The sequence below is a fragment of the Mauremys reevesii genome, linkage group 13 (genome assembly GCF_016161935.1).
Source record: "Mauremys reevesii isolate NIE-2019 linkage group 13, ASM1616193v1, whole genome shotgun sequence".
NCBI classification, from domain to species: Eukaryota; Metazoa; Chordata; order Testudines; family Geoemydidae; genus Mauremys; species Mauremys reevesii.
The window spans coordinates 46,257,244-46,279,944 of record NC_052635.1 but is presented as its reverse complement, the minus strand read 5'-3'; the positions used below and the strand labels follow the sequence as shown (position 1 = coordinate 46,279,944).

Sequence of the window (22,701 nt, the reverse complement as noted above, 5' to 3'; positions counted from 1 at the left end):
CATAAACTCCTGTGGGGGGCCCAGGGAACCGCCTCTAAATTCTTCTGTCGGGGCCAGAGGAAAGAGTGGCCTTTGCCCCCCATGGAAGCAGCAGTGGGTCTGGCCCCAGACATTGTGGAGCTCACAGTGCCCACCAGAAGCCAGGGCCATCAGCCGGAAAGCTCTGTACGGCTGCACCAGCTCTGGTGCCCTTCACGGCTCCCTCCAGCTCCCTGGCAGGGTGACTCCAATGGCCCCCACTGCCAGGCCTCCCTCTGCCAACAGCTGCCCCTGGGTGCCACTAAAGGGAGGCAGGTTGTGTTGTTACACAAATTTCTCCTGCCTCCTCACAGCTGAGCAGAGGCAGGAGGCTCCAGCCGGAGTCCAGCATCACAAGAAAGGCATAAGCCAGCACTACAGATGGTCGGGGCTCCCTGCTCCCATCGCCTCCGTGTCCCAGAGCACAGACCAGCAGGGTAACTACAGGATCCAACCTTGCCCAGAGCAGAAGGCGGGTGCTTAACAGGAAGGAACAGGGGTGCTGCGAATCGTTTCATTTTCATCGTACCTCGGCTTCCATTTACCACTGTGTCTTCTCCTCCCTCCCATCTCACAGTCAGGCCCAGAGGCCTCCTGCAGGAGGAGAATAGGGTTTAATCAGGCTGCTCCATCACTGGGCCAGGGCAGACCCACTAGACTGGTTCTCTCCTACAAGTCACAGTGTCACATCTGCAAAACGCCCAGCTCCTGCCAGCCCAGGGAGCAAGAGTCTGAGCCTCAGCGTCGAACCCACAGGACTCAGGGGAGCTGCTCCGGGGCCACTGGGTCTCACAGACACGCCGTGTGTTACACCAGAATCCTGTGCCTTGTACCCCCTGTTCGAGCTCTGCTCCCCGAAGCGCAGGTCAATGCATACAGCGCAGAGAGACAGGATGAAGGGGGCAGGGAGCCAGGTCAGGGATTCCCTGTCGGCTGCTCCATCAGGAGGTGGGTGAGTTTGGTACATCAGACCTGGGCTCCATTGGCCTGGCCAGCGGGGGTCACTGCAGCCCCATCCACGAACTCATTTCCCAGACTGCGGGGACGGAGGCGCAGACAGAGAAGTTGGCAGGCCGCCAAGGGTGCAAGAAAACCAGGAAACAGACGTGGGGCTGGTAAAGGAAAGAACCACAGAGATGAAAGAGGAGAGTCAGTGCATGACCTTCCCGTAGCATTAACCCAGCCCAGCAAGGAGCCTCCCCAGGGCAAATGCCACACGTGCCCGGTCAGGAGGGTAAATCATCATCCAGCTGAAGGTTAAACTGAGAAAAAAGGTTAGTTGGGAGTTTGCTTCTGAAATGTCCTGCCATTATGAGAAGCTGGTAATTGAATTCCCCCTCCCCTAGGAAAGGGGACGACCCCTCCAGGTCATAGATCAGGATATGGATGGTAGGAAGGACTCAGAAGGCTAAGACCAGGGAGAACTACACCTGTCCCCCTGGTACCTCCTCGGGAGGGGCCACCAGCTTTGGGTTGGATCCTGGGCTGGCCAGGACAGGGAAGCCCAGAGCGGAGTGAGCTGGGGTTTGTCTCTGAGATAAGGCAGCGGGGACCACCACCAAGCAGGGCGTGGTACATCAGCTTCATTGCACTCCAACTAAGGAGGAGTCCTGCCGGAATCCACCCCAGAGACAGCAATCGGGCATGGCCACTTGCACAGACGCCACCGAGAAACGGATCAGCCACCTGGTAACGCCAGGCGGGGGAAGGGAGAGGGTTAATACGCTGGTGGAAGCTTTCCAGCAGCTACCTGCTTGGGACCTTGTGCTGAGAAACAGAAGAAAATCTCCCACCTGGTCTGGGCCGGCAGGGCTCCCCCTGCCCCAGCTGGGTGTTTGGGGCAGGGTCTGGCTGGCCAAGGGCCCTAGAGTGCACCCGCTGAACGCAGGAAGGGGGTGGGTGCCGCCCATCACTGCTATGTTAGTGGAGCTAGCGAGGTCAGAGCTGGCTCAGAGATCCCCAGGTGCGGCAGTCACCCCTCTGACGGCAGGGTGGACGCACGGGTCTGTGGGGACAGCCGCAGAGGGGCACAGCGCTCTCACCTGCACGAGGTGGAGAAGCCAAGGAAAAACGAAACTCCTTTGTCCCTCCACCCAGGCCAGCAGGCCCCACACCTGGGGAGCTGCACGCGGGGCAGGGGGGGAATTTGTTTCCCAGGTCACAACGCGCTTTGGCCTGGCTGCAGATCCTGTCGACAAAGGTGGCAGCTGGGGCCCAGCGACATGGTCACTTAGCGACGGGTCGTGGCCATCTAGGAATCATCAGAGAAGCACCAGACTCTGGTCACTACTGTTCTGGGCCGGAATCGAGCTGCTAACCCAGAGGGGCTGTATCCTATTAGCATCCCCCAGAGACCCGGTGCCCCCCAGTGCTGACGTCCCTGCCTGGCGTTAACTCTTCCTGCTCTGCTCTGGGGCTGCAGCCTGGAGTTTTCCCACTCGCTCCATTGCCCTGGCAGCTGTGCCCCAAGGTAAGTCCCAGGCAGGAAGCGTTTACTCACTTCGCGGCCCCCTTCCTCTCAGGAAGAGGAAGAGGAGGAAGGCGGCAGTCAGCACCTTCTCCAGGAAGAGCCCGATCCAGAGAGCTGGGCTGGAGAACAGCCAGTGGCCTGCAGTAGAAATGTACGTGATCAGCCAGCGGCCAGGAGTCCCCTGGGGAGTTTCTGCTAATGCGTCTGAGGCGTGACTGGGATCTGTCCAGTGGCCTCTCCCCTTTACAGAGACAAGAGGTTCCTAGAACTGCCCCTTTGCCTGCCTGGGACAATCTAACCCTCCACTAGGCTCCGCAGGCGGCTTGGAGATCCTCAGCATCTCACTCACCCTGACGGGGGGCTGGGAACTGTGCACAACCCGACAGGTGAACACGGACAGACTCCTCTGCGCAGTTGGGTTCATCTCCAGGGAGCTCTGGAGCGTGTACGTCCCGTCTGGATTCTCAGCTGGGGGGGGAGGCCTTTCCTAGACCCGTCTCATTTCCGTTCTCCAGCCTGGTGAGACTCACGTTCTTCGGGTAAAACCCCTCCGCGCGGCAGGGGAACGTCACAGACTCATTCAGTGCGAGGGGCACTGGTGGGTCGGTGCCCACTCGCAGCCTGGGTGGAACTGGCAAACAAATGGAAAACATGGAAACCTCTATGTGCAGAAATGCTCCTTTTCCTACTGATTCCAAGGGATATTTCAAGACTTGGAAAACAGCCCTTCCCAGTGGCCCATGTCCCACTCCCCACCAACAGGGGAGTTCAATTCTCTCCTTCACTGGAGCATCCCCCAGCAACACCCCCCTCCTGTCCTGCACAGGGGAGACGCTTCAGATGCCCAGCCCTCCCGGTTCCCTTCTGGGATGAACTGGATCCTGGAAGGAGAGAACGGGCCAGGCTGGGCGAAGCTGGCTGACAAGCCCCAGTCCCGCAGCAGCAGGGGGCTGAGTCCCACGCCCGGCCCCGCTGGGTGGATCCTGCTCCCAGCCCTGCCTGGAGCCGGGCCCTGCCCGGGGGGGGGGGGCTTTGGCTGCCCGGGGAGTAACTTTGTGTCGTTCCACAGCGACCCCTGCAGGCTGCCCCGGAGCCGCGTTTCCAGAGCTCCACCCCGGCTCCCGGGAGCAGGCAGGGCCCAGGGAGCTGTTGCACTGAGCCGGGGCAGGGACAGAGCCTCAGGGGCTCACAAACCCCAGGGGTAAACTAGAGGCAAGCCGGCTTCACAGCTTCCGGAGCTGAGCCCTTCGCACCCACCAGGGGCTTCTGGCACCCCTCCCTTCCCACCTGTGCACCACCTGCCAGCCCCTTCCACCTCAGGGCCTTCCTGCAACTCCCCCACTCCTCACCTCATGCCACAGGCGCTGTCTACACATTCCACCCTCCCCCACACCAGGGTCCCCCTTTCCCCAGGGGCTCTGTGTGCCCCCTCATTCCCCCTTCCTCCCTTTGCCATGGGCCAGTGGCTCTGTGTGCCCCCTGCCCATCCAGGGCCGCCCAGAGGATTCCGGGGGCCCGGGGTCTTCGGCGGCGGGGGGCCCTTCCGTTCTGGGACCGCCGCCGAAGTGCCCCGAAGACCCGCGGCGGGGACTCCCGCCGCCGAATTACCGCCAAAGCCGGACCTGCTGCTGAAGTTCAGCCCAGTCTTTGGCGGTAATTCGGCGGAGGGCCCGCCCGCGGTCTGCGGGCGCCGGCGGCGGGTCCCGGAAGGGAAGGGCCCCCGCCGCCACGCCGAACCGGGCTGAACTCGGCGGCGGGTCCCGCTCCGTCTCGGCGGTAATTAGCGGCGGGGTCCTTCCGCCTCGGAGCGGAAGGACCCCCTGCCGGCAAAGACCGGGAGCAGAAGACGCTCCTGCGCCCGGCCCCGCAAGAGTTTTCCGGGCCCCCCGGAGGGAGTGAAGGACCCCACTCCGGGGGCCCTGAAAAACTCTGGTGGGGGCCCCTGTGGGGCTCGGGGCCTGGGGCAAATTGCCCCTCTTGCCCCCCCCTCTGGGCGGCCCTGTGCCCATCTCCCCCTGTACCTGGGGTCCCCCATTCTCCCACCCCATGTCATGGGCTCCGTGTGCCCCCCATTCTCCCCTTCCACCATGCCCTGCCATTTCCCCCACGGTTATTTCTTTTCTTTCTGCCTGGGACAGAAGTCATGGAGGGTGTCAGCATGTTACTCTGCCCTGGGATGTGGGGCAGAGCTGAGCTGTTAATGTGGAAGGTGTTTATGGGCTGTTATCACCCAGTTCTTCGATCTCAAGCCAGTTACTGACCGAGCTGAAGCCAATGTGCGAGCTAACCAGGGACAAGGGGCTCCATGTGTCCCCCATTTCCACCTTCTGCTCTTCCAGTTTTCATCTAAATCAATTGGGTTCCTCCTGTTTGGCACCTGTAGCCGTCCCTGAAATGTTGGAATTGACAGATTAGAGTTCAAAAGTTCCTGTGTTACGTCCAGCCAGGAGAGGAGTGGGGTGTAGGCCTTGATTCACTCAGCGATAAATCACCAGCTCAGTGTACGTTACAGAGGGACCACCAGCGACGAGGGCTGCTTTGGGTGTCACCTACTTCCCATAAAGGGAGAGACACTTTGCTCCTCAGACGTTCCCACCCGACACGGCAGCCCCGCTGGGCTGGCAGAGCCTTGTAGCAACGTGCTGAGTAAATGAGACTCTCGCAGACTTGACCATTGTAAACTCCCCCATGGGGCTTTTTACAGATGCCAACTCTGGGGTGAGAGGTGTCAGGTGCAGCGAAGGGAATGAAAGGGTAGGAACCAATGACCAGTTCTCAGCCTAGGAAGGGGACGGGAACCCAGGGCTCAGTATTAGGCTGGATGATCTTCTGGGTATTTGTTTGATTGTGGGGTCAGGAGGAGCAGTGCATGCTCCTGGGCTCTGACCTGTTGTAATTTCTCAGGACAAAGGTCTAGGCAGCTCTGGGGGCAGCTCAGTGAAGACAATTTCTCAATATACGTGAGCTGCAGAAAGACTGGAGTGAGACCGAAGAATCTGTGAAAAGGGGCTGGACCATAAGGTCTCAGCCCCGCTCCTGGATCCAAACAGGATCCCTGAACACCACAGAACCCCTTCCACTGTGATGGGACGGAGGCGGAGAACGGCTCGCCAGGAGCAAGCTGGTCACCAGCTGGGGTCAGGAAGAAGTTTCCTCTTATGGTATAAAATAATACAGGGGCTTAGATCTTCCACTGACGCATCGGGAATTTATCACTGTTTCAAGGAGCAGGAAAGCAGTCTAGACGGGTTGTGCCCACATGAGCAATACACGTGTCACTTACTGGGGATTTCCAGGAGAAGCAGCAGCACCAGGCATGGCCGAGACAATGCAGACGTATGGGTCAAGAAAGCCATCATGATGGCAGTGGGGAGACCCTTCAATACCGCAGCCTTTCCCAGCTCCCCATTGGCTCAAGAGATATTGAGAATTCGGAGTTAGGGATCAGACCATCCCCTGATGCAGCAGGAAGTGGATTGCGTTAGTGACATTTCCTGTTTTGAATCTGTGCAGGCAAAACTGTTTTTTCCTCACTATTAATTTTACTTCTCACAGCAAAGCGGCTGGTGACCCGTGTTCTCCCATGAAGCCTCACGTAATCCAGCCCTCTGACCCCCATGAAATAAAGCACCCAGGCTAACACTGCTGGGGTATTTAAGGAGGGAGAGAGGGTCTTGGCAGAGTGCTGCTCTTTGGGAAGGGGATTCCCCAACAATGTTTAAGGCAAGGAAATCTGCCCACACACCCCAAAAGTCAGACCAGAGAATGTACCAGCCACTCCCTGAGACCCCTGTTCTGCAGCGATTCTCCGAACAGGGCTGTTAATCTGCCAAGCCCCTTCAGTGCTCATCTGAGTGGGCAGAAGTCACTTGACCACTCACAGCACCTGAACCATGTGAATGGGCCAAGGAGGTGGGGGTGGATCTGGATTAGGGTTAGGCTGGGGTTGGGTTTGATGGTGGAGATCTTACGAGACCAGCTTTTCTCTGGAAAGCCAAACCTGAGCCACGAAACGGGCCTTTTCCAGTTTTGGATCCAATGCAGAACTCACACTGCACGCGCCAGGAAGGTCTTGCGGTTACGGCACAGGTGAGCTGGGTTCTTTCACCATATCTGCTACGGAGTCACCTCGAGGGACCTTAGGCAAATCACTTACTATCTCTGTGCTCCCGTCTCCAGCGGTGCAGTGGGGATAACAGCACCTTCCTTTTCCTGCCCCTCGTCTGTCTCAGCTTCTTAGATGGCAAGTTCTGTGGGGCAGGGCCTGTCTGTGATGGAGTAGGGGCTGTCTGTGTGGGGGATGGGAGAGCCGGGGAGGACTTCAGGTGATGGACAATACCTGAGCCTGTAACCTGAGCTAGGCAGGGGGGAGGGGAGGCCAACACCTTGGCCCCCGGAAGCTAGACAAAGGCAGAGAGCCAGCTGGAGAGGGTTGGGTCAGTTTCGGTTTGGGGCTGGGGGGTGCAGTGCAGGGAATCCCAAGCTGGGAACTAAGCTCCCTGCACCCCCAGAAGGACCAGTTTGAGGGGTCCTGGCCGTATTTCCAAGCTCTGCTGTATCCTGCATTCCTGTTGTCCAATAAACCTTCTGTTTTACTGGCTGGCTGAGAGTCACTGTGAGTCCCAGAAAGAGGGGTGCAGGGCCGGACTCCCCCACACTCCGTGACACCGTCAATTAACAGTGCCTAGCACAATGGGGCCCAGAAGTTGCTGTGTCCTCCAGCACCCTGTAATAATGATAACAAAATGGATGGACATGAGCCCCTTGCCTTGAAGGGGTTTGGATTTGAGATACACTTTGGGTCCATTGCTAGTGTTCAAACGGTATGAACATTCCCTCCGCGTGTTTCAACTCTTCGTTAGTTTGGGCACCGCCAGGTCTTTTCCTGAGCGATGGCTCAAGGAGCAGGGCAGGCACTGAACGTGTTAATTACACATGCGCCAGTTGTTTCTGTTTCCTGTTGTGGCTTCTCATTTTCCTTTGCCAGCTGAGCTCAGACCTTTGTTGTTAAACCTACGGGGCTGACTGGTCTCCAACCTACAGCCCTGCAATGGCTTTCTGCACGTCGGGGCGGCTTCAGCTGCTGAGCTTGTTGCTGGGTCTCTCTTCCATGGACGAGTCAGGTGAGTACAACGCGGGCAAGCGATGGGAGCTTTGCAATACAGTTTGGCTGGGCTAACGAACAGAGAAAGAAATCAGCCAGTTAGGGATCTCTGTGCAGGGGGGAGACAGAGACAGATATCGATTTATGAGAGAGAGAGAGAGAGAGAGAGAGTTTAAATAAACACAGAGCATTTACCCTCTCGGGGAGGCTGGGAAGCGGCGTGGGCGGCGTTGCAAGGTTAAAGGTCTTTCCATGTATTTCCCGGTGAATGGGACTCGACTCTACAAAAACATCCCAGCTCTTGGACTCTTTTCCAGGAGCTCCTCTGCAGTTTTCCTCCAGGTACATGCACACAGCACAGACCAGGCAGCACACGTGTGTCCTGTGCACTTTCCGTGCACCCAGCCCTGCACTGCTGTGACCTCCCTCCTGCAGAGCTGGGCTGCATGGAGTCCCGGCAGAGCTGCTCCCACATCACCTGCTTGGTTTTACAGCAGAGCAGCAAGTGATGTCAATCCTGGAAGAGCTGCTGGGACCCAGCTTCTTAAAGAGCAGCTGACGCGGGACAGAAAACTCCTGAAAAGCGTTGTACTTAGAAACGAGTCCTCCCCGCCTCTTCCCGCATTCGCTGCGTCTTTGGGGGCTTATTCCCTTTCAGCGAGGAGATCTGCAGGAGAACAGGGTCTTGGTTTGTGCAGAGATCATTCCACCCATCCACTTCCCTCTCCCATCCCCCTCTGCCATCACAGCTTTGATGATCTCCCAGCCCAGCAATAACGCATAACCTCTTAAAGAGACACAATTCCTGCTTTCATGCAACCACCCCGAGTTTATAAATAAAAAGAGAGGAAGAGAAATGCACAGGCCTGACTTGCAGAGTCACTCTGCACAGAACGTTGTTTCCAGGTTTGCATGTTCAGCACAAGCAACACGCGGAGCTGGTTTTCCCACTGCTGGGCTGGGCAAGTGCCTTCACCAGCATCCAGCCAGGAACATGGCAACCCACGACCTGCCCCAGAGTCGGTGCCGAGAGAACCAGACTCAACCTCTCTGCAGTACTAGCCATGGGCTGGGCCCTGGGTGGCTCTCTGAATTCTTTTGATGGGGCAGGGGAAGGGGCAGGCTTTGTTCTGCCCCCGCAGCAGCACTATCCCCAAACATTGTGGATCCTGAAGGATCCACCAGAGATCCTGGCCACCAGCTTCCAAGCTCTGTGGCTTCACGCTGACTCCAGGGCCTTCTTCAGCTCTCCTCAGCTCCTGGCAGCACAGCTCCAATGGAAACCCCACGGCCAAGGCTCCCTCAGCCAGCAGCTGCTCCCTGGATGCCCATAAGTGGAGGGCTCGATGTGACGGACTGAAGCTCCAGAAGAGGGTGCATGGGGCTGCTGGGCAGCGTTGCCACAGGGTTAGGAGGGACATAATCCCATTGGATCTAGGGGCTACCAATCCCAACACAAGCCAGTCCAAGAGCAGAGTCTGGGCCTGTGGGCCAAAGCATTCAGCCAGCCTCAACCAGGCATCTGATAGGGCATGGAAATTGTGCACTTCCCACACACACACACACCTTTGCACATGCAGTCCCCAGAGTTGTGCACAGGAATTGGGTAGTTTGGTGCCCAACCACCCATCTCCCTGGGCAAACGCCCGTCTGTACCCGCTGATTTAAGACATGCCAGTGTGGAGGCCCAGGCTGGGAATTTGCCCCTAGGTTGTAACTTGGTTTTTGTTTACAGTGCAAGGAACATTAAAGGTTCAGGTGGGAACAACCCCCCACCTTGATCTCCCGGGACTCAGCCAAGTGAGGGGTTTAAGTAGGACGGAGCAGAGTGCAGGGAGGTAAATGGTTAAACCCAACAGACGTCAGATCAACTTAGGGCTTCCAGAACCAAGTCTCCAGTTCCTCGTGGGTGGAGAGGAAGATCTCACTGAACACGCTGTGAGCACTGTGCAAATAATACACAATATAAGGAATAATAACAACCCCTTATCCTTGTCATTAACTAAAACCCGTCCGCACTGTCTCTGCGCTGCAGGTCCCGGGGCCCAGGAGTTCCAGGTGTTGCAGCCCCAGGGCGCCGTGTCAGTGTCACTGGGAGATACTCTCACTCTGAGCTGCTCTGTGACTGGGAATGCTACACCAGGGGGCGTGACGTGGTTCAAGGACTCGGGCAGTGGCCGCCAGCTCATTTATAACCAAACGGGATCATTCCCCCGGGTGACACGGGCTGTGAGTGGCTCTGACACAGACTTCACCATCCGCATCAGTGACACCCGCCCCAAGGACGCCGGGATCTATCGCTGTGTGAAGTTTAAGAAGGGGTCGGGAGGGTCGGGAGGCGATGAGGAGATCAGATCCGGCGCTGGCACGGCCGTGACTGTGAGCGGTGAGTGCGAGCTCCCCCCCGCCACACGCCCCTCCCCACCGGGGGCTGGTACCAGGGCGGGAGGGGAACAAACCCAGCTCAAACTCTTCCTGCCCATTCTGTTCGCTATTCTTGTAGCTGTAACATGCCTAGTGCGGTAGAGAAGACACAGGACTCAGCAGTAACTGAGCTAATGATGAATCTTAGCAAGGCTGCAGGACACAGGCACACCCTGTGGTTCTCCAGCTTCCAGCCTAACACAGCCTGTGCTGCCCAGTGTCACCACACAGCATCCCCCTGAATCCTGGCCTGGGTTTTTAACAGATTCCAAGGCCAGAAGGGACCTTTGTGTCTAGCCTGACATCCTGGATAGCACAGGCCAGAGAACTGCCCCAGAATAATCCCTAGAGCAGATCTGTTAGAAAAGCATCCCAGTCTTGAGTTAAACATTGTCAGCAATGGAGAATCCTCACAAGCCGTGGGAAGTTTTTCCAGTGGTTAATTACTCGCATTGTTAAAAAATTTACACCTTGTTTAGCTTCAACTTCCAGCCATTGGATCATGTTAGACCCTTCTAGACTGAAGAGCCCATTATTAAATGTGTGTTCCCCAATGTAGGTGCTTATGGAATATGATCAAGCCAACCCTTAACCTTCTCTTTGTTAAGATAAACAGATTGAGCTCCTGGAGTCAATCACTGTAAGACAAGTTTTCTGATCCTTTAACCATTCTCGTGGCTTTTCTCTGACTCCTCCCCAATTCATCAACATCCTTCCTGTATTGTGGGCACCAGAACTGGACACAGGAGTCCAGCAGCAGTTGCATCAGTGCCAAATACAGAGAGAAAATAACCTCTCTACTTCTACCCGTGATTCCCCTGTTTATGCATCCAAGGATCCCATTATCCCTCTTGGGCACTGCATCATGCTGGGAGCTCGTGTTCAGTTGATTAGCCACCACACCCCCCAAATCTTTTACATCCACTACTTCCCAGGTTAGAGTCCCCCATTGTGTGAATGGAGCCTCGTTCTTTGTTCCTAGATGTATGTATTTGCATTTAGCCATGTTAAAAAACATATTGTTTAATTGGTGCACAGAGTGCCAAGCAATCCATATCGCTCTGTATCAGTGACCTGGCCTCTTCATTATTTACCATTCCCCAATTTTTGTGTTATCTGTTCACTTTATCAGGGGTGGTTTTATGTTTTCTTCCAGGTCATTAATAAAAATGTTTAATAGTGTAGGGCCAAGAACTGATCCCTGCAGGATCCCTCTGGAAATGCGCTTTCAATGATGACTCCCGGTTTACAGTTACATTTTGAGACCTCTCCGTTAGCCAGTTTTTAATCCACTTAATGTTTGCCATGTTAATTTTATATTTTTCTAGTTTTTTCAGTCAAAATATCCTGCATCAAATGCCTTACAGAAGTTCAAGTATATTACCACTATTACCTTTGCCAAACTTGTAATCTCATCAAAAAAAAGATATTAAGTTAAACAGGATTTATTTTCCATAAATCCACATTGATTGGCATTAATTATATTACCCTTCTTTAATTCTTTATTAATCAAGTCCCATATCAGCTCCTCCATCATCTTGCCAGGGGTTGATGTCAGACGGGCAGGCCTATAGTTGCCAAGATCAGGGGTCGGCAACCTTTCAGAAATCCTGTGCCGAGTCTTCATTTATTCACTCTAATTTAAGGTTTCACGTGCCAGTCATACATTTTAACATTTTTAACAAGGTCTCTTTCTATAAGTCTATATTATATAACTAAACTATTGTATGTAAATAAGGTTTTCAAAATGTTTAAGAAGCTTCATTTAAAATTAAATTAAAATGCTGATCTTACACCGCCAGCCTGCTCAGCTCGGTGCCAGCCTGGGGTTCTGTTCACCTAGGCCGGCAGCGGGCTGAGCAGAGCCTGTGGCTGGGACCCCATACCTGGGGGGGGGGGTTCAGGGGTCAGGGCAGAAGGCTGGGGGTGTGTGGGGGTGCAGGGCAGAGGGATGGGACTGTGGGGATGCAGGGCAGAGGGATGGGTGTGTGTTGGGGTGGGGGGTTCAGGGCAGAGGGGTGCAGGGCAGAAGGCTGGGTTTGTGGGAGGTTCAAGGGTCAGGGCAGAGGGCTGGGGTGTGTGAGGGTGTAGGGCAGAATGCTGGGGGTCAGGGCAGAGGGCTTGAGGGTATGGGGGGTGCAGGGCAGAGGGCTGAGTGTGTGTGGGGGTCAGGGAAGAGGGTATGGGTGGTGCAGGGCAGAATGCTGAGTGTGTGGGAGATCAGGGCAGAGGGCTGGGGGTATGGGGCATGCCGGGTAGAATGCTGAGTGGGGGGGGTGCAGAGCAGAATGCTGAGTGTATGGGGGAGGATCAGGACAGAGGTGCTCGGCTCATGGGGGTGCTCCCAGCCCCCTGCCCTGAGCGGCTCAGGGCAGGGGACTGGAAGGGATGTGCCCTGTTCCACCCCCTTCCCCAAAGCTCCGTCCCCACCTCTCTCTACGTCCTGCAAGGAGCTGCCTGCAGGCTGCCGCTCTTCCCCCTCCCCCCCGCTAGGGCCATCAGCTGATTGGCTCAGGGACGGAGAGGGGGCTGGGCAGGAAAGCACCGCTCTGGGGGAAGAAGCGGGGGAGAGGGAAGCTTGGTTGCCGCAGAACCAAGCTTCTGCCTCCTGCCCCCGCAGGGGAGAGCGGCGGGCGCAGGGGCTGAGTGGGGCAGGCAGCTGCGTGCCACTCAGAATCGGCTCGCGTGCCATGTGTGGCAGGCATGCCGTAGGTTGCCGACCCCTGGCCTAGATCATCCTTCTTACCTTTTAAAAATATTGTACAACATTAGTTTTCTTCCAGTCTTCTGGAACTTCCTGGGTGCTCCAAGACTTATTGAAAATCAACATTAATGGTCCAATATGCTCCTCAGACAGCTTTTTTAAAACTCTTGAATGCAAATTATCCAGACCTGCCAAGTTAAAAAATCTGACTTTAGAAGTTACTATTTAAATTCCTCCAGAGACACTAGAGGAATGGAAAGAGTGTTGGCATATGACATGACTACTACATGATATGGTTTTTCCCCAAGTATAGAACAGAAATATTTACTGAACACTTCTGCCTTTTCTCCATTATTACTGATAATTCTACCATTTTCAAGTAATGGATCAGTTCCATTGTTAGGATTCTTTGTGTTCCTAATATATTTTAAAAACCCTTATTGTCCTTAACTCTGCTGGTCAGAGATTTTGCCTTGTATCCCTTTGCTTCCCTTATCAATTTTCTAAAATTCCTAGCTTCTGATTTATATTCATTACTATCAACTTTCCTTTTCTTCCAGTTGTTTTATTTATATAGATAAACAATAGCTGCCTTCACTGCCTCTTTCAACTAGGTAGGTTTTTTAACCAACATGGCTTTCTTCATTGATTGGGGCTTTTGGGGCATCTAGTAGAGTGTTCTTAAACAATTCCTAATTATTCACTTTTTTCTGATTAAATTCTTCCTCCCACATGATTTGGCTCATAATTTATATTCAGCTTTGTGAAACTGGCCCTTTGAAAGCACCATGTATATATCTATATCACTTGTCTGGACTTTATTCTGTTTGCACATTGTAAATCTGATCAAATCATGATGACCTGTACCTAAGATACCATTGTTTTTTAGTTCTCTGTTCAGTTCCTCTTTATCTATCATGACAAGGTGTAATATAGAATTCCCCTGTGTTGGATGCAACACTTTTTGTGTTAGGAAATTGTCATCTATAGTGTTTAGAAATTCCCAGGATGTTTTAATCCTGGCAGCATGAGACCCCTAGCATATGTCACTCAAATTGAAGTGCCCCATCCCGTTCCCTAGTATAATTTGGGGGTCTGTAGCAGACCCCAATTAATACCCCATCTGGTGCTTTACCTGTTAGGACATTGATCCACAAGCATTCAAAATCATTTTCTTCTAAGTCATCAGTGACTCGGAAACAGGTGATGCCATCTTTGACATACAGTGTCACGCACTCTCCCCTTTTGCTCACTCTGTCTTTCCTAAAGAGGTTGTAACTGTTGATTTTAACATTCCAATAGTGCGCATCCTCCCACCAGGTGTCAGTAACACTGCCTAGATCGGGGTGGCCAACCTGAGCCTGAGAAGGAGCCAGAATTTACCAACATACATTGCCAAAGAGCCCCAGTAATACACCAGCAGCCTCCCATCAGCTCCCTGCCCCCTGCTCCCAGTGCCTCCTGCCCACCGGCAGCGCCACCGATCAGAGCCTCCTCCTCCCTCCTCACACCTCCCAATCAGCTGTTTCTTGGCATGTAGGAGTCTCTGAGATGGGTGGAGGAGGAGGAGTGAGGGCACGGCAGGCTCAGGGGAGGGGGTGAGAAGGGGTGAAGTGGGGGCAGGGCCTGTGGCAAAGCCAGGGGTTGAGCAGTGAGCACCCCCCAGCACATTGGAAAGTTGGTGCCTGTAGCTCCAGCCCCGGAATCGGTGCCTATACAAGGAGCCGCATATTAACCTCTGTAGAGCCACACGCGGCTCTGGAGCCACAGGTTGGCCACCCCGACCTAGATCAAATGTAGGAGCTATTCCAATTCCTTTTTGGTACCCAGGCTCCCAGGCAGTCCTGGAAGGTGACTGTGGACCGCGGTACAGAAGCATTGCAGACAAACCCACCCATCAGTTATTTATGTGCTGCAGAATGGTCTCTGCTACCCCCTGAAGTGCAACTTGTGCCTCTAGATTCTATTTCCTCAGGTCACCCGCCGGCTTCACCTGTGGCTGCTGCTGCCGGGACAGTCTGTGTCCTCCTGGTCGTTCTATTCCTAGTCTCCACTTACTTCTTTGTGAGAAAGAAGAGAGGTGAGTGCAGGGGTTCAACCAGCCGGTTCCATTTACTCCAGGGATGTTTGCTGCTCCTAGCACGACTAACTGACCCGTTGTTTCTTTCCTCTGCCCATCTAGGTAGGAGCCCCGGCACAGCCAGGTCTGTATAAAATTGGTGTTAATCCAACAGCTCTGTTAGTCAAGCTAACCCGTTCTCGCTCTGTCTGACCCACCAGCCTCCTGGCTTAAACCCCTCACTGCATTTTGTTCTGTAAAAGATCTTTTATCCATAGCACGTAGCTGTGCCCTGTTATTGTGACTTGAATTCTGCCTGAAGCCTGACCCCGGTAGTTTGTCTCTATGCTGGGACATCGCTCTGGGGCCTAGGCCTTTCTCAGGCACCTGTTACCTTGGTATTTAAGAGTCCAGCAAAGCAATATAAAAAGCAAGTGCACAGAACGTCCGCCTCCAAAATCACCCCGAATACAAAGCCGATTTCAGGTTTGGCCAAGAACCCCGGGCAAACTTTCAGGGCCAGATTCTGTCCCAGGGATGGGCCCAGCTGCTTTTCTTCTACACAGTTCAGTTCTTGGGGGCGGGGGGACAAAAGCCTCTTCCCTGTGTCTCATTAGGATTCTCTTTCCCACAGGTCTCAGACTCCCTTTCCAGACGCCGCGAGGGCTCAGAGCCAGGTATGGCAGGATGCTGATACAAAGGGAGAGTTCACAGCTCAAGCGAGGGGTGCGGTTCCCAGCCCGAGGAGACGTGTAACCTGCACTGGCTCAGATCACACTTGGGTGCTAACACCAGAGTGTAGCTGCAGCAGCGGGAGAGGCTAGCCGGGCCCCCTGGGTACACGCACGTCTGAGACCGTAGGCATGTTCTCAGGGCAGCCGGCCCCTCCCCGTACCGGCTTACCGTCACCTCTGGACATACCCCCAGCTGCACTGGGCCTCCTCCCTGCTTCCTAGGACCAGGCCCGCAGGGTTTCAGCCTGATGTGTAGGGGCTGCGGGTATTTGGTCCCGTTCCCAGGATGTCTGAGGCTGCACAAACCCAACGCAGCAGCCCCAGCTGGGGCACAGGGGAGCTCCCAGCTGTTCCCCTTTTGGCCTCCCAAATGGGTTCACTGAGCAGCCCAAGAGGCCATCTGGGCTGTCACTTTCCAGCCTGCGCCACCTCCCAACAGTGCGCAGAGGCGCTGGCCAGGGTCTTCTCTCACTGGTGTAAGGCAGGAGTAATTCCCCTGAGGCCAACGCAGCGACACCAGTGTAACCTGGGGAGAATCAGGCTCATTGCCCCGTCGTCGCTGTTAAAACACCAGGGTCCTAGTGTTCCAGGCCAGGAGGGGCCACCAGATCGTCCAGCCCGACCTTCTCTATGGCACAGGGCCAGGCCACCAATGCCCAGCACCCGCACACTGACCCAGCAGCCCCAGGCGACAGGCAGAGAATAGAAGGGACCACGGTAATTCCCATGGGAAGGGAAGTCAGTAACGTGGGGCCAGGCTCTGTGCTGGGCCTCTCCGGAGGTGAAGCACAACAGGAGCAACCTTATGCGCAATTCCTAGGTGGGGGACAGTCCCACTAGGGGCCTCTCTGGCCCGGTCTACACTGCAGTCAGGAGGTGTCACTGCAGCACTGTAGACAAACCCGAGCTAGCTTGCTAACAATAGCAGTGTGTCCATACAGTGGCACGGACGGCAGCATGCCGCCCTGGGTACGAGCCCGCTGGGGACCCGGCCCGGGGAACTGCTCAGGTGGCAAGCCCAGCCCACCTCCACTGCACTGCCATCTTGACAAGCTCTTTAGAAGGAAGCTAGCTCCAGAATGCCTCCATGTGCTGCACTCACACCTCCGCCTGCAGTGCAGACGTACCCACGGTCATCCTGGCTATTCCCGGCCGTTACCAGGAAAGGCGCTGCAGTGGGGAGCAGCACCTGGCCCAGGAAGGGGTCACGTTGATTTTCCGGGCTTGCATTGGTACCAGAGTTGAACCCCGTCCAGCCCCTGCTGTCGCCCAGGCACAGGGAGATTTTCCAGCCCGCGGCTACTTCCCCCGTGGCTCACTGCAGCTTGGGTGGCGTTTCAGCCGCTAGCTCAGGTTCCTGTTGGGGTTTCTCTAGAGCCTTCACATTCTTTTTTTAAACCTAGCGTCTGTGTGTGATTCACTGGCAGCCCAGCTGGCATTAACCCCTCCGGTGCCAGGCGTGGACTGTGCCCAGAGAAGTCGGGAGTTTGTAGGCTGTGTGGGGAGGTTTTATTGAACGGAACAGCATCCAGCTCGAACCAGGTCACGCACGTACCGCTCTGGTGGCCGTATGTGCTGAGAGCAGAGAGGGGATGAAGAAATAAACTGCCTGGAGGGCAGGGGGGAGGAAACTGGCTGGTTCGGGCTGACTGTAACTTTGCAATCTCTCCTCTTCTCCCCCTCCCTGCTCGCTGGGTGCAAAGCGACACCACAGTGGGGCAGGGAGTAATTAAGAGGGATAAGACGAGGGCAGTTAGTTCCTCTAAACACAGGGATACCACACCGTGCCTGTGCTCATGCATAACTCAGCACGTACACAGCTCGCTACTGCACCCAGGAACCAATTCACAAACCCTTTCATTTCAGCCCGGTGCTAACAAAGACTCTGACGTGCTCTACGCTGACCTGCAGCACTCGGCCGAGCCCCAGCAGCCCAAGAAGAGCGTCCCAGCAGAGCATTCTGAATACGCTGCCGTGAAGGTAACCCAGGCCACCGCCAGGTAGAGGGAGAAGGCACGGCAGCGAGGCTCTGGAGAGACTGTCGGAGGAGGAAGCAGCAGCTCTCTGCAGAACACAGCGCACAGTCATCCAGGTGACACACGGTCTGCCCCGTGGGGGGCCCAGAACTGACACAGAGTCTCTTGTTCCCTGGCACCTTATTGCGCTATCGCGGGTGACTCAGAACCGGGGAACTCATGACCTGGAGAGCCAGCAGCCGCCTGGCATGTTCCTGTTTTCATAAACAATTAAAGATTCCAATCATATTCTCTCTAAGCAGAGCCAACAACTGTTTGCCTGTGAAATCTGAGCCACGGCCTTTGAACGGACGGTATCAGAGGCCAGCACAGGAACTGCCTCTGGGATTTCTGAGGTTGTTCTTAGGATGAAGTTTTCTAACGGTGGGACGCACACATAGGGCTGAATTCTCCTTTTCTCTGGGGGTGCTCAGCCCCAAGACCCCGCCCCCACTCCGCCCCTTCCCGCTGAACAACTGTGGGGCCTCCTGGCTGCAGTCCCAAATGACAAACCAAAGAATCCTGCAGCCCACAAAACAGCCCGGGCTCGCCCCGTGCAAGGCAAATCGCCCTCGGGAAGGGAGGCTGGGTTTCTAACCCCCCTGGGCTCTAGGGGAAGCAGAGCAAACTACAGATGGCCCCTCTACCTCTCCAGAGGATCTTCGGCAGCTTTCCTGACCCACAGCTCCTTGTCGGGGAGGCTTGGGAGCTCAGCCCGGCTCCCCTCCGAGCGCCAGCCTGCACCAGGCTCAGATCCCCCCGTCGAGGGGCTGCCCCTCTCCAGGTTTGACAAGCTGCACTGGTGGCTGGTTTGGGGCTGACTGTGCCCAGAGTTGCTCTTTAACCCCATCCTGACCGGGGGAGGGGGCCGGGAGAACCCATCCTACCACAGAGCAACTTGGTCACTATCTGTACGTACCGACCAGGGGACCCCATCGATAATCGAGGGCACTTCAGTCTAGCAGAGAAAAGTCCAATGCAACCCAACGGCTGGAAGTGGAAGCTAGACAAATTCAGACTAACGCATGTTAACGGGGAGGATAATTAACCACTGGGACAATTTACCAAGGGCCGTGGTGGAGTCTCCATCCTGGGTTTTTTTCTCTCTAACAGATCTGCTCTGGTTCAACCAGGAATTAACGCAGGGAAGTCCTATGGCCTGTGGCACACGGGTCAGACTAGATGATCACGGTCAAACCTTCTAGCCTTATAATCTGGGAATCTTAGGCCTCGTCTGTCTACACCTAAAAATGCAATTGACCCAGCCGCACCGCTCGGGGCCGTGAAAAATGTCGCTCCTAGTGTGACGTCGTTATGTCACCCTAGGCCCCACTGTAGATGCAGCTAGGTCTTCTGTCAGCCTAGCTCCCCCCTCTCGGCGAGGTGGGTTATCTACATCGATGGAAACACCCCTCCCATCATGGTGCGGAGCGTCTACACCGCGGTGCTGTAGACACAGCCCTACCGAGGGGCTAGACAGCCAGGGTGCCTAAAGGAACTTGGCACTGGGGGACGGCCCTTTTGAAGATGATGAAGGGGCTGCTAAATTGTGCAGGACCTTCCATTTCTGGGATCAGCCCCCCAGTCTGAAGGTTTCCTAGCACCTGTGGGAGCCCGGGGCGTTTTCGGCACTTTGGAGAGGAGGGTTGAATGAGTCACTGAAGGGAAATGATTCCATAACGAAGGGCTGGATGGGGCCGTGCTGGTGCAGCCCCTGGCAAGGGGTGGCGTGAAGCAGCACCAGCGGGGGTGGGAGGGGGGCAATGGGAGGCATTCTGCCTCATGGGGACAGATCCTGAGCTAGTATAAATCAGGGTAGCTCCACTGGCTGCAGTGAAGCTACCCCAATTTACACCAGCTCAGGATCTGGCCCAGAGCAGTGTGCAGACACTCAGTGGCTGCATCCCAGCTGCCTTCTTTGCAGGGTGCAGCGAAGTCCCGCACACCCGGACGGCTGCGTTGGCTCATGCACAGATGGGGCAGAGTCCTGGCATTGGCTGCACCAGGGGAACAGGGCAGGAATAACCCCTGCACACCCCAGGTGCCAGGGCTGTAATTTCACCTACACTTACATAAGCCAGGGAAGGGGGTGAGGATAAGGGTCCTTCCGCCACCCACCCCCTCCACGCCCCCATCTAAGGGCTGGGCACCATCTGGCCCTGCATGATTCATTGTCACAGCGAACAGCAGATTTGGATGAAGGATACGACTTGAAACCAACACAAGTTCATTAGGCCTGATGCTCCTCTCACGAACCAGTGAAACCCTCACCCCCTAGGCTTCAGCGGCGTCGCTCCTGAGTCACCTCTGTGTACGTGACATGAGCAGCAGGCCCTGCTAGGGCTGCGGGAGGTGCTAGATTGTATTCTCATCACAGACGGGGTTGGAGCTGATTCCAGTGTACCCCCCGAGCGGCCTGCTGTGCTCATTAGCGTCAGGAGGAAGAATATCCCGAGAGTTTCTCTGCATGCAAATGAGGGGCAGGAAATGACAGGGGCAGTTTACATGCATAGGGTCTGAACGGGTTTCCAAAGAGGATCACCCAGCACCAAACAAGCAGAGAGTTTTCTGTAGCACAGACTAGTAAGAAATGTGAATCTGGACCCTACAGCACCTCTGCACAAGACGGATCCGAGCTCCTCTTTCTTTCCTGCTGTGTAGAAACTAGGAGGAATCCGGCGCAGTGCCCAGGGAACAGGCCAGCGGCGTTTGTAACCCTTTGTGCATCTGAACTTTGTATCCCTTTCCAGAAAGACGGTTTAAAACATACTAAAATCCCAAGCCCCAGCCAGCATCTAAGGTTTGCTTTCACAGGTGCTGTGAAAGCACATAGAAGGAGCGAGGAATCGAGAGGAGTTGATCATGTTAAGCCAGGTTCCTTCCTTGGCCTCACTCTCAGACAGTCCCTTTCCATGCAATACTCGGAAACGCGAATGCCCTTTCACAGCCCAGCAAAATGACTGTATCAAATTCAGCCTCCTGCTGGTTCCTGTCTAATAACATTGGGAGCAAAATAAACGCTCCATCCCCAATAGCAAATACAGACTTAATATAACAGCTCCCTCTAGTAGTTAACAGGGAAAGTGCTTTCCGTACCCCGGCTGTCTGCCTCTTTTTATGGCGCTTTTGCTACTTAATTGTATTAGAACTGTCCTCATGTAACTCGGCCTCTCAAGCTGCCTTTCCAGCCCGTAGCTCTTAATCATGTTCAAAGCCTTCTGGAGCATTCAGGTTGTGTAATATCACGCGTTTAATAAAGCATCTTCCTCCCAGAGAATCCCAACGCGCTTTGCAAACAGCAGGCCAAAGCCTGAGCGGTGCGGGGCCTTTGCAGCTCCCAGGAACATCAACAGTAGTTTTGAGAGCTCAGCACCCCTCAGGATTGGGCTTTCTGCCGACGAGCATCATTTAAAGGAGCATCTGCTTAGCAGCGCACTGTACGTCACCCCCCAGCACATGGGCCATTCGTACGCTACAGGGGTCAGTTTCTCAGAGGCTACCGTGATCGTCCTTGAAGGAGAGAAACAGGAAGAGGAGGTTGTTGCTTTACCCTGGTAAAAGTAAATTTCTTGATTCACAACTTCATCTGATTTTTTTAAAGCAACTTAACGTGTAGATTAGTCTCTCCCTCATTCACCATCCGACCCCCTTGAAACAAGCTGATGGCCATGCGCTGCCCCCAGCTCCTGGAGCCATGCAGCTAGGAGGGGCGGGTGCTGATGGTGTCTGTGACACTACAGCCGTCTGCACAATGCATATACATTCTGTGTGGGGCTGGGCGCTGGCCATGCCCCCAAGGTGGCCCAGTCCAACCCCTGGAGCCTCCTTTGCTGATGATTTTAGCAAAGATACCCAGGTTTCCATGGCTCCCACAGGGCCTGGCACACCACCCACAGTGCCCTACTGCCTCCATACTAGCTACCAAAACTCCCAACTTCTCCCCGACAGCTCCTACGATCAGGGGCAGCTCCAGGCACCCCAGCGCAGCAAGCACGCGCCGGAGCAGCAAGCCGCGGGGGGGCAGCGTGCCAGTTGCTGTGAGGGCGGCAGTCAGGCAGCATTCGGTGGCTCGCCTGCGGGAGGTTCGCCGGTCCCGCAGTTTTGGCGGAAATTTGGCAGCGGGTACGCTAAAGGCGCAGGACCGGCAGATCACCCACAGAAACGCTGCCGAATCTGCGTGACCGCGGACCACCCGCAGGCAAGCCGCCAAAGGCCGCCTGACTGCCGTGCTTGGGGTGGCAAAAAACATAGAGCCGCCCCTGCCGACGATGCAGGAAGGCCCCATCAATACAGCCACCTGTGGCACTTAGAACATCCAGGTTTACTGTCAAATACCTTGAATTGAATCACTGTGACACTCTGTGCCTCAGGGGAACACCCTGCATCCCCATGTTCATCCTTATAATATGATTGTGTGGTATCCAGTGCAAAGTTTGTCATGGCGGGTGTCTTTGGAAGGCTCATGATGCACTGAGCATTGCTGATTAGTAATGTTATAGGTTGTAATTTCATGTATATTGTTATGAGGCTGAAAACGTGTCCTCATGGCTTAAAACAAGCTCAAACAAAACTGTCCAGGAAGAGAGGGGCAGTTCACACCTCATCAGGGCAGGTATGAGACAAATCCAGCCCAGCCTCACAAGAACAAAGGACACTGGCCTAGGCAGCAACAAATTACCCTAATTGCCAGCTCAACTGTAAAAAGTGAGTGAAAGGTCACAAAAACGTCACTATAACGGTTCTCTATGACAGCAAATGTTGATTGGAAAAGGCACGAAAGCAAGACAGACAGACTGACCTAGTCCCAGCAAACAGGCCGCTGGCTAGAACTCAAGGCCATTGTTAAGATCGTGCCTGGTGAGCAAGAAAAGTGAGGGGATAGAAATCAGTGAGCCAAAAATCGGTGTGGCGAAAACTAGGCCTAATCCAGAGTTTCTCAAACAGGGGTCGTCGCTTGTGCAGGGAAAGCCCCTGGCGGGCTGGGCCGGTTTGTTTACCTGCCGCGTCCGCAGGTCCGGCCGATCGCGGCTCCCACTGGCCGCAAATCGCTGCTCCGGGCCAATGGGAGCTGCTGGAAGCGGCGCGGGTCGAGGGACTTACTGGTCACCGCTTCCAGCAGCTCCCATTAGCCCGAAGCAGCGATTGGCCGGACCTGCAGACGGGGCAGGTAAAC

The 22,701-nt window shown here is 55.0% G+C and overlaps 1 protein-coding gene and 3 long non-coding RNA genes across 4 annotated transcripts in view; 2 read left to right on the top strand and 2 right to left on the bottom strand.

Moving 5' to 3' along the window:
• Positions 1–41: 41 nt before the first annotated feature.
• Positions 42–2,927, bottom strand: LOC120380606. The gene is made up of 3 exons (XR_005587836.1): positions 2,838–2,927; positions 2,519–2,626; positions 42–1,130 (listed from the first exon to the last, which is right to left on the bottom strand). It is a non-coding gene; the product is annotated as an uncharacterized LOC120380606 (long non-coding RNA).
• Positions 2,928–2,948: 21 nt separating this feature from the next.
• On the bottom strand, positions 2,949–6,803 carry LOC120380605. Its single transcript, XR_005587835.1, has 3 exons — positions 5,772–6,803; positions 4,750–4,877; positions 2,949–3,119 (listed from the first exon to the last, which is right to left on the bottom strand). It is a non-coding gene; the product is annotated as an uncharacterized LOC120380605 (long non-coding RNA).
• Positions 6,804–7,409: 606 nt separating this feature from the next.
• Positions 7,410–22,701, top strand: part of LOC120380599 (tyrosine-protein phosphatase non-receptor type substrate 1-like) — a 79,871-nt gene continuing 64,579 nt past the window's right edge. Inside the window, exons 1-2 of the mRNA XM_039498434.1 lie at positions 7,410–7,611; positions 9,628–9,978. Coding sequence (XP_039354368.1) covers positions 7,539–7,611; positions 9,628–9,978 — 424 coding nt within the window. The 5' untranslated portion in view covers positions 7,410–7,538. The remainder of the gene's footprint in view (positions 7,612–9,627; positions 9,979–22,701) is intronic.
• Positions 14,430–17,787, top strand: LOC120380604. Its single transcript, XR_005587834.1, has 4 exons — positions 14,430–14,800; positions 14,903–14,924; positions 15,414–15,456; positions 17,380–17,787. It is a non-coding gene; the product is annotated as an uncharacterized LOC120380604 (long non-coding RNA).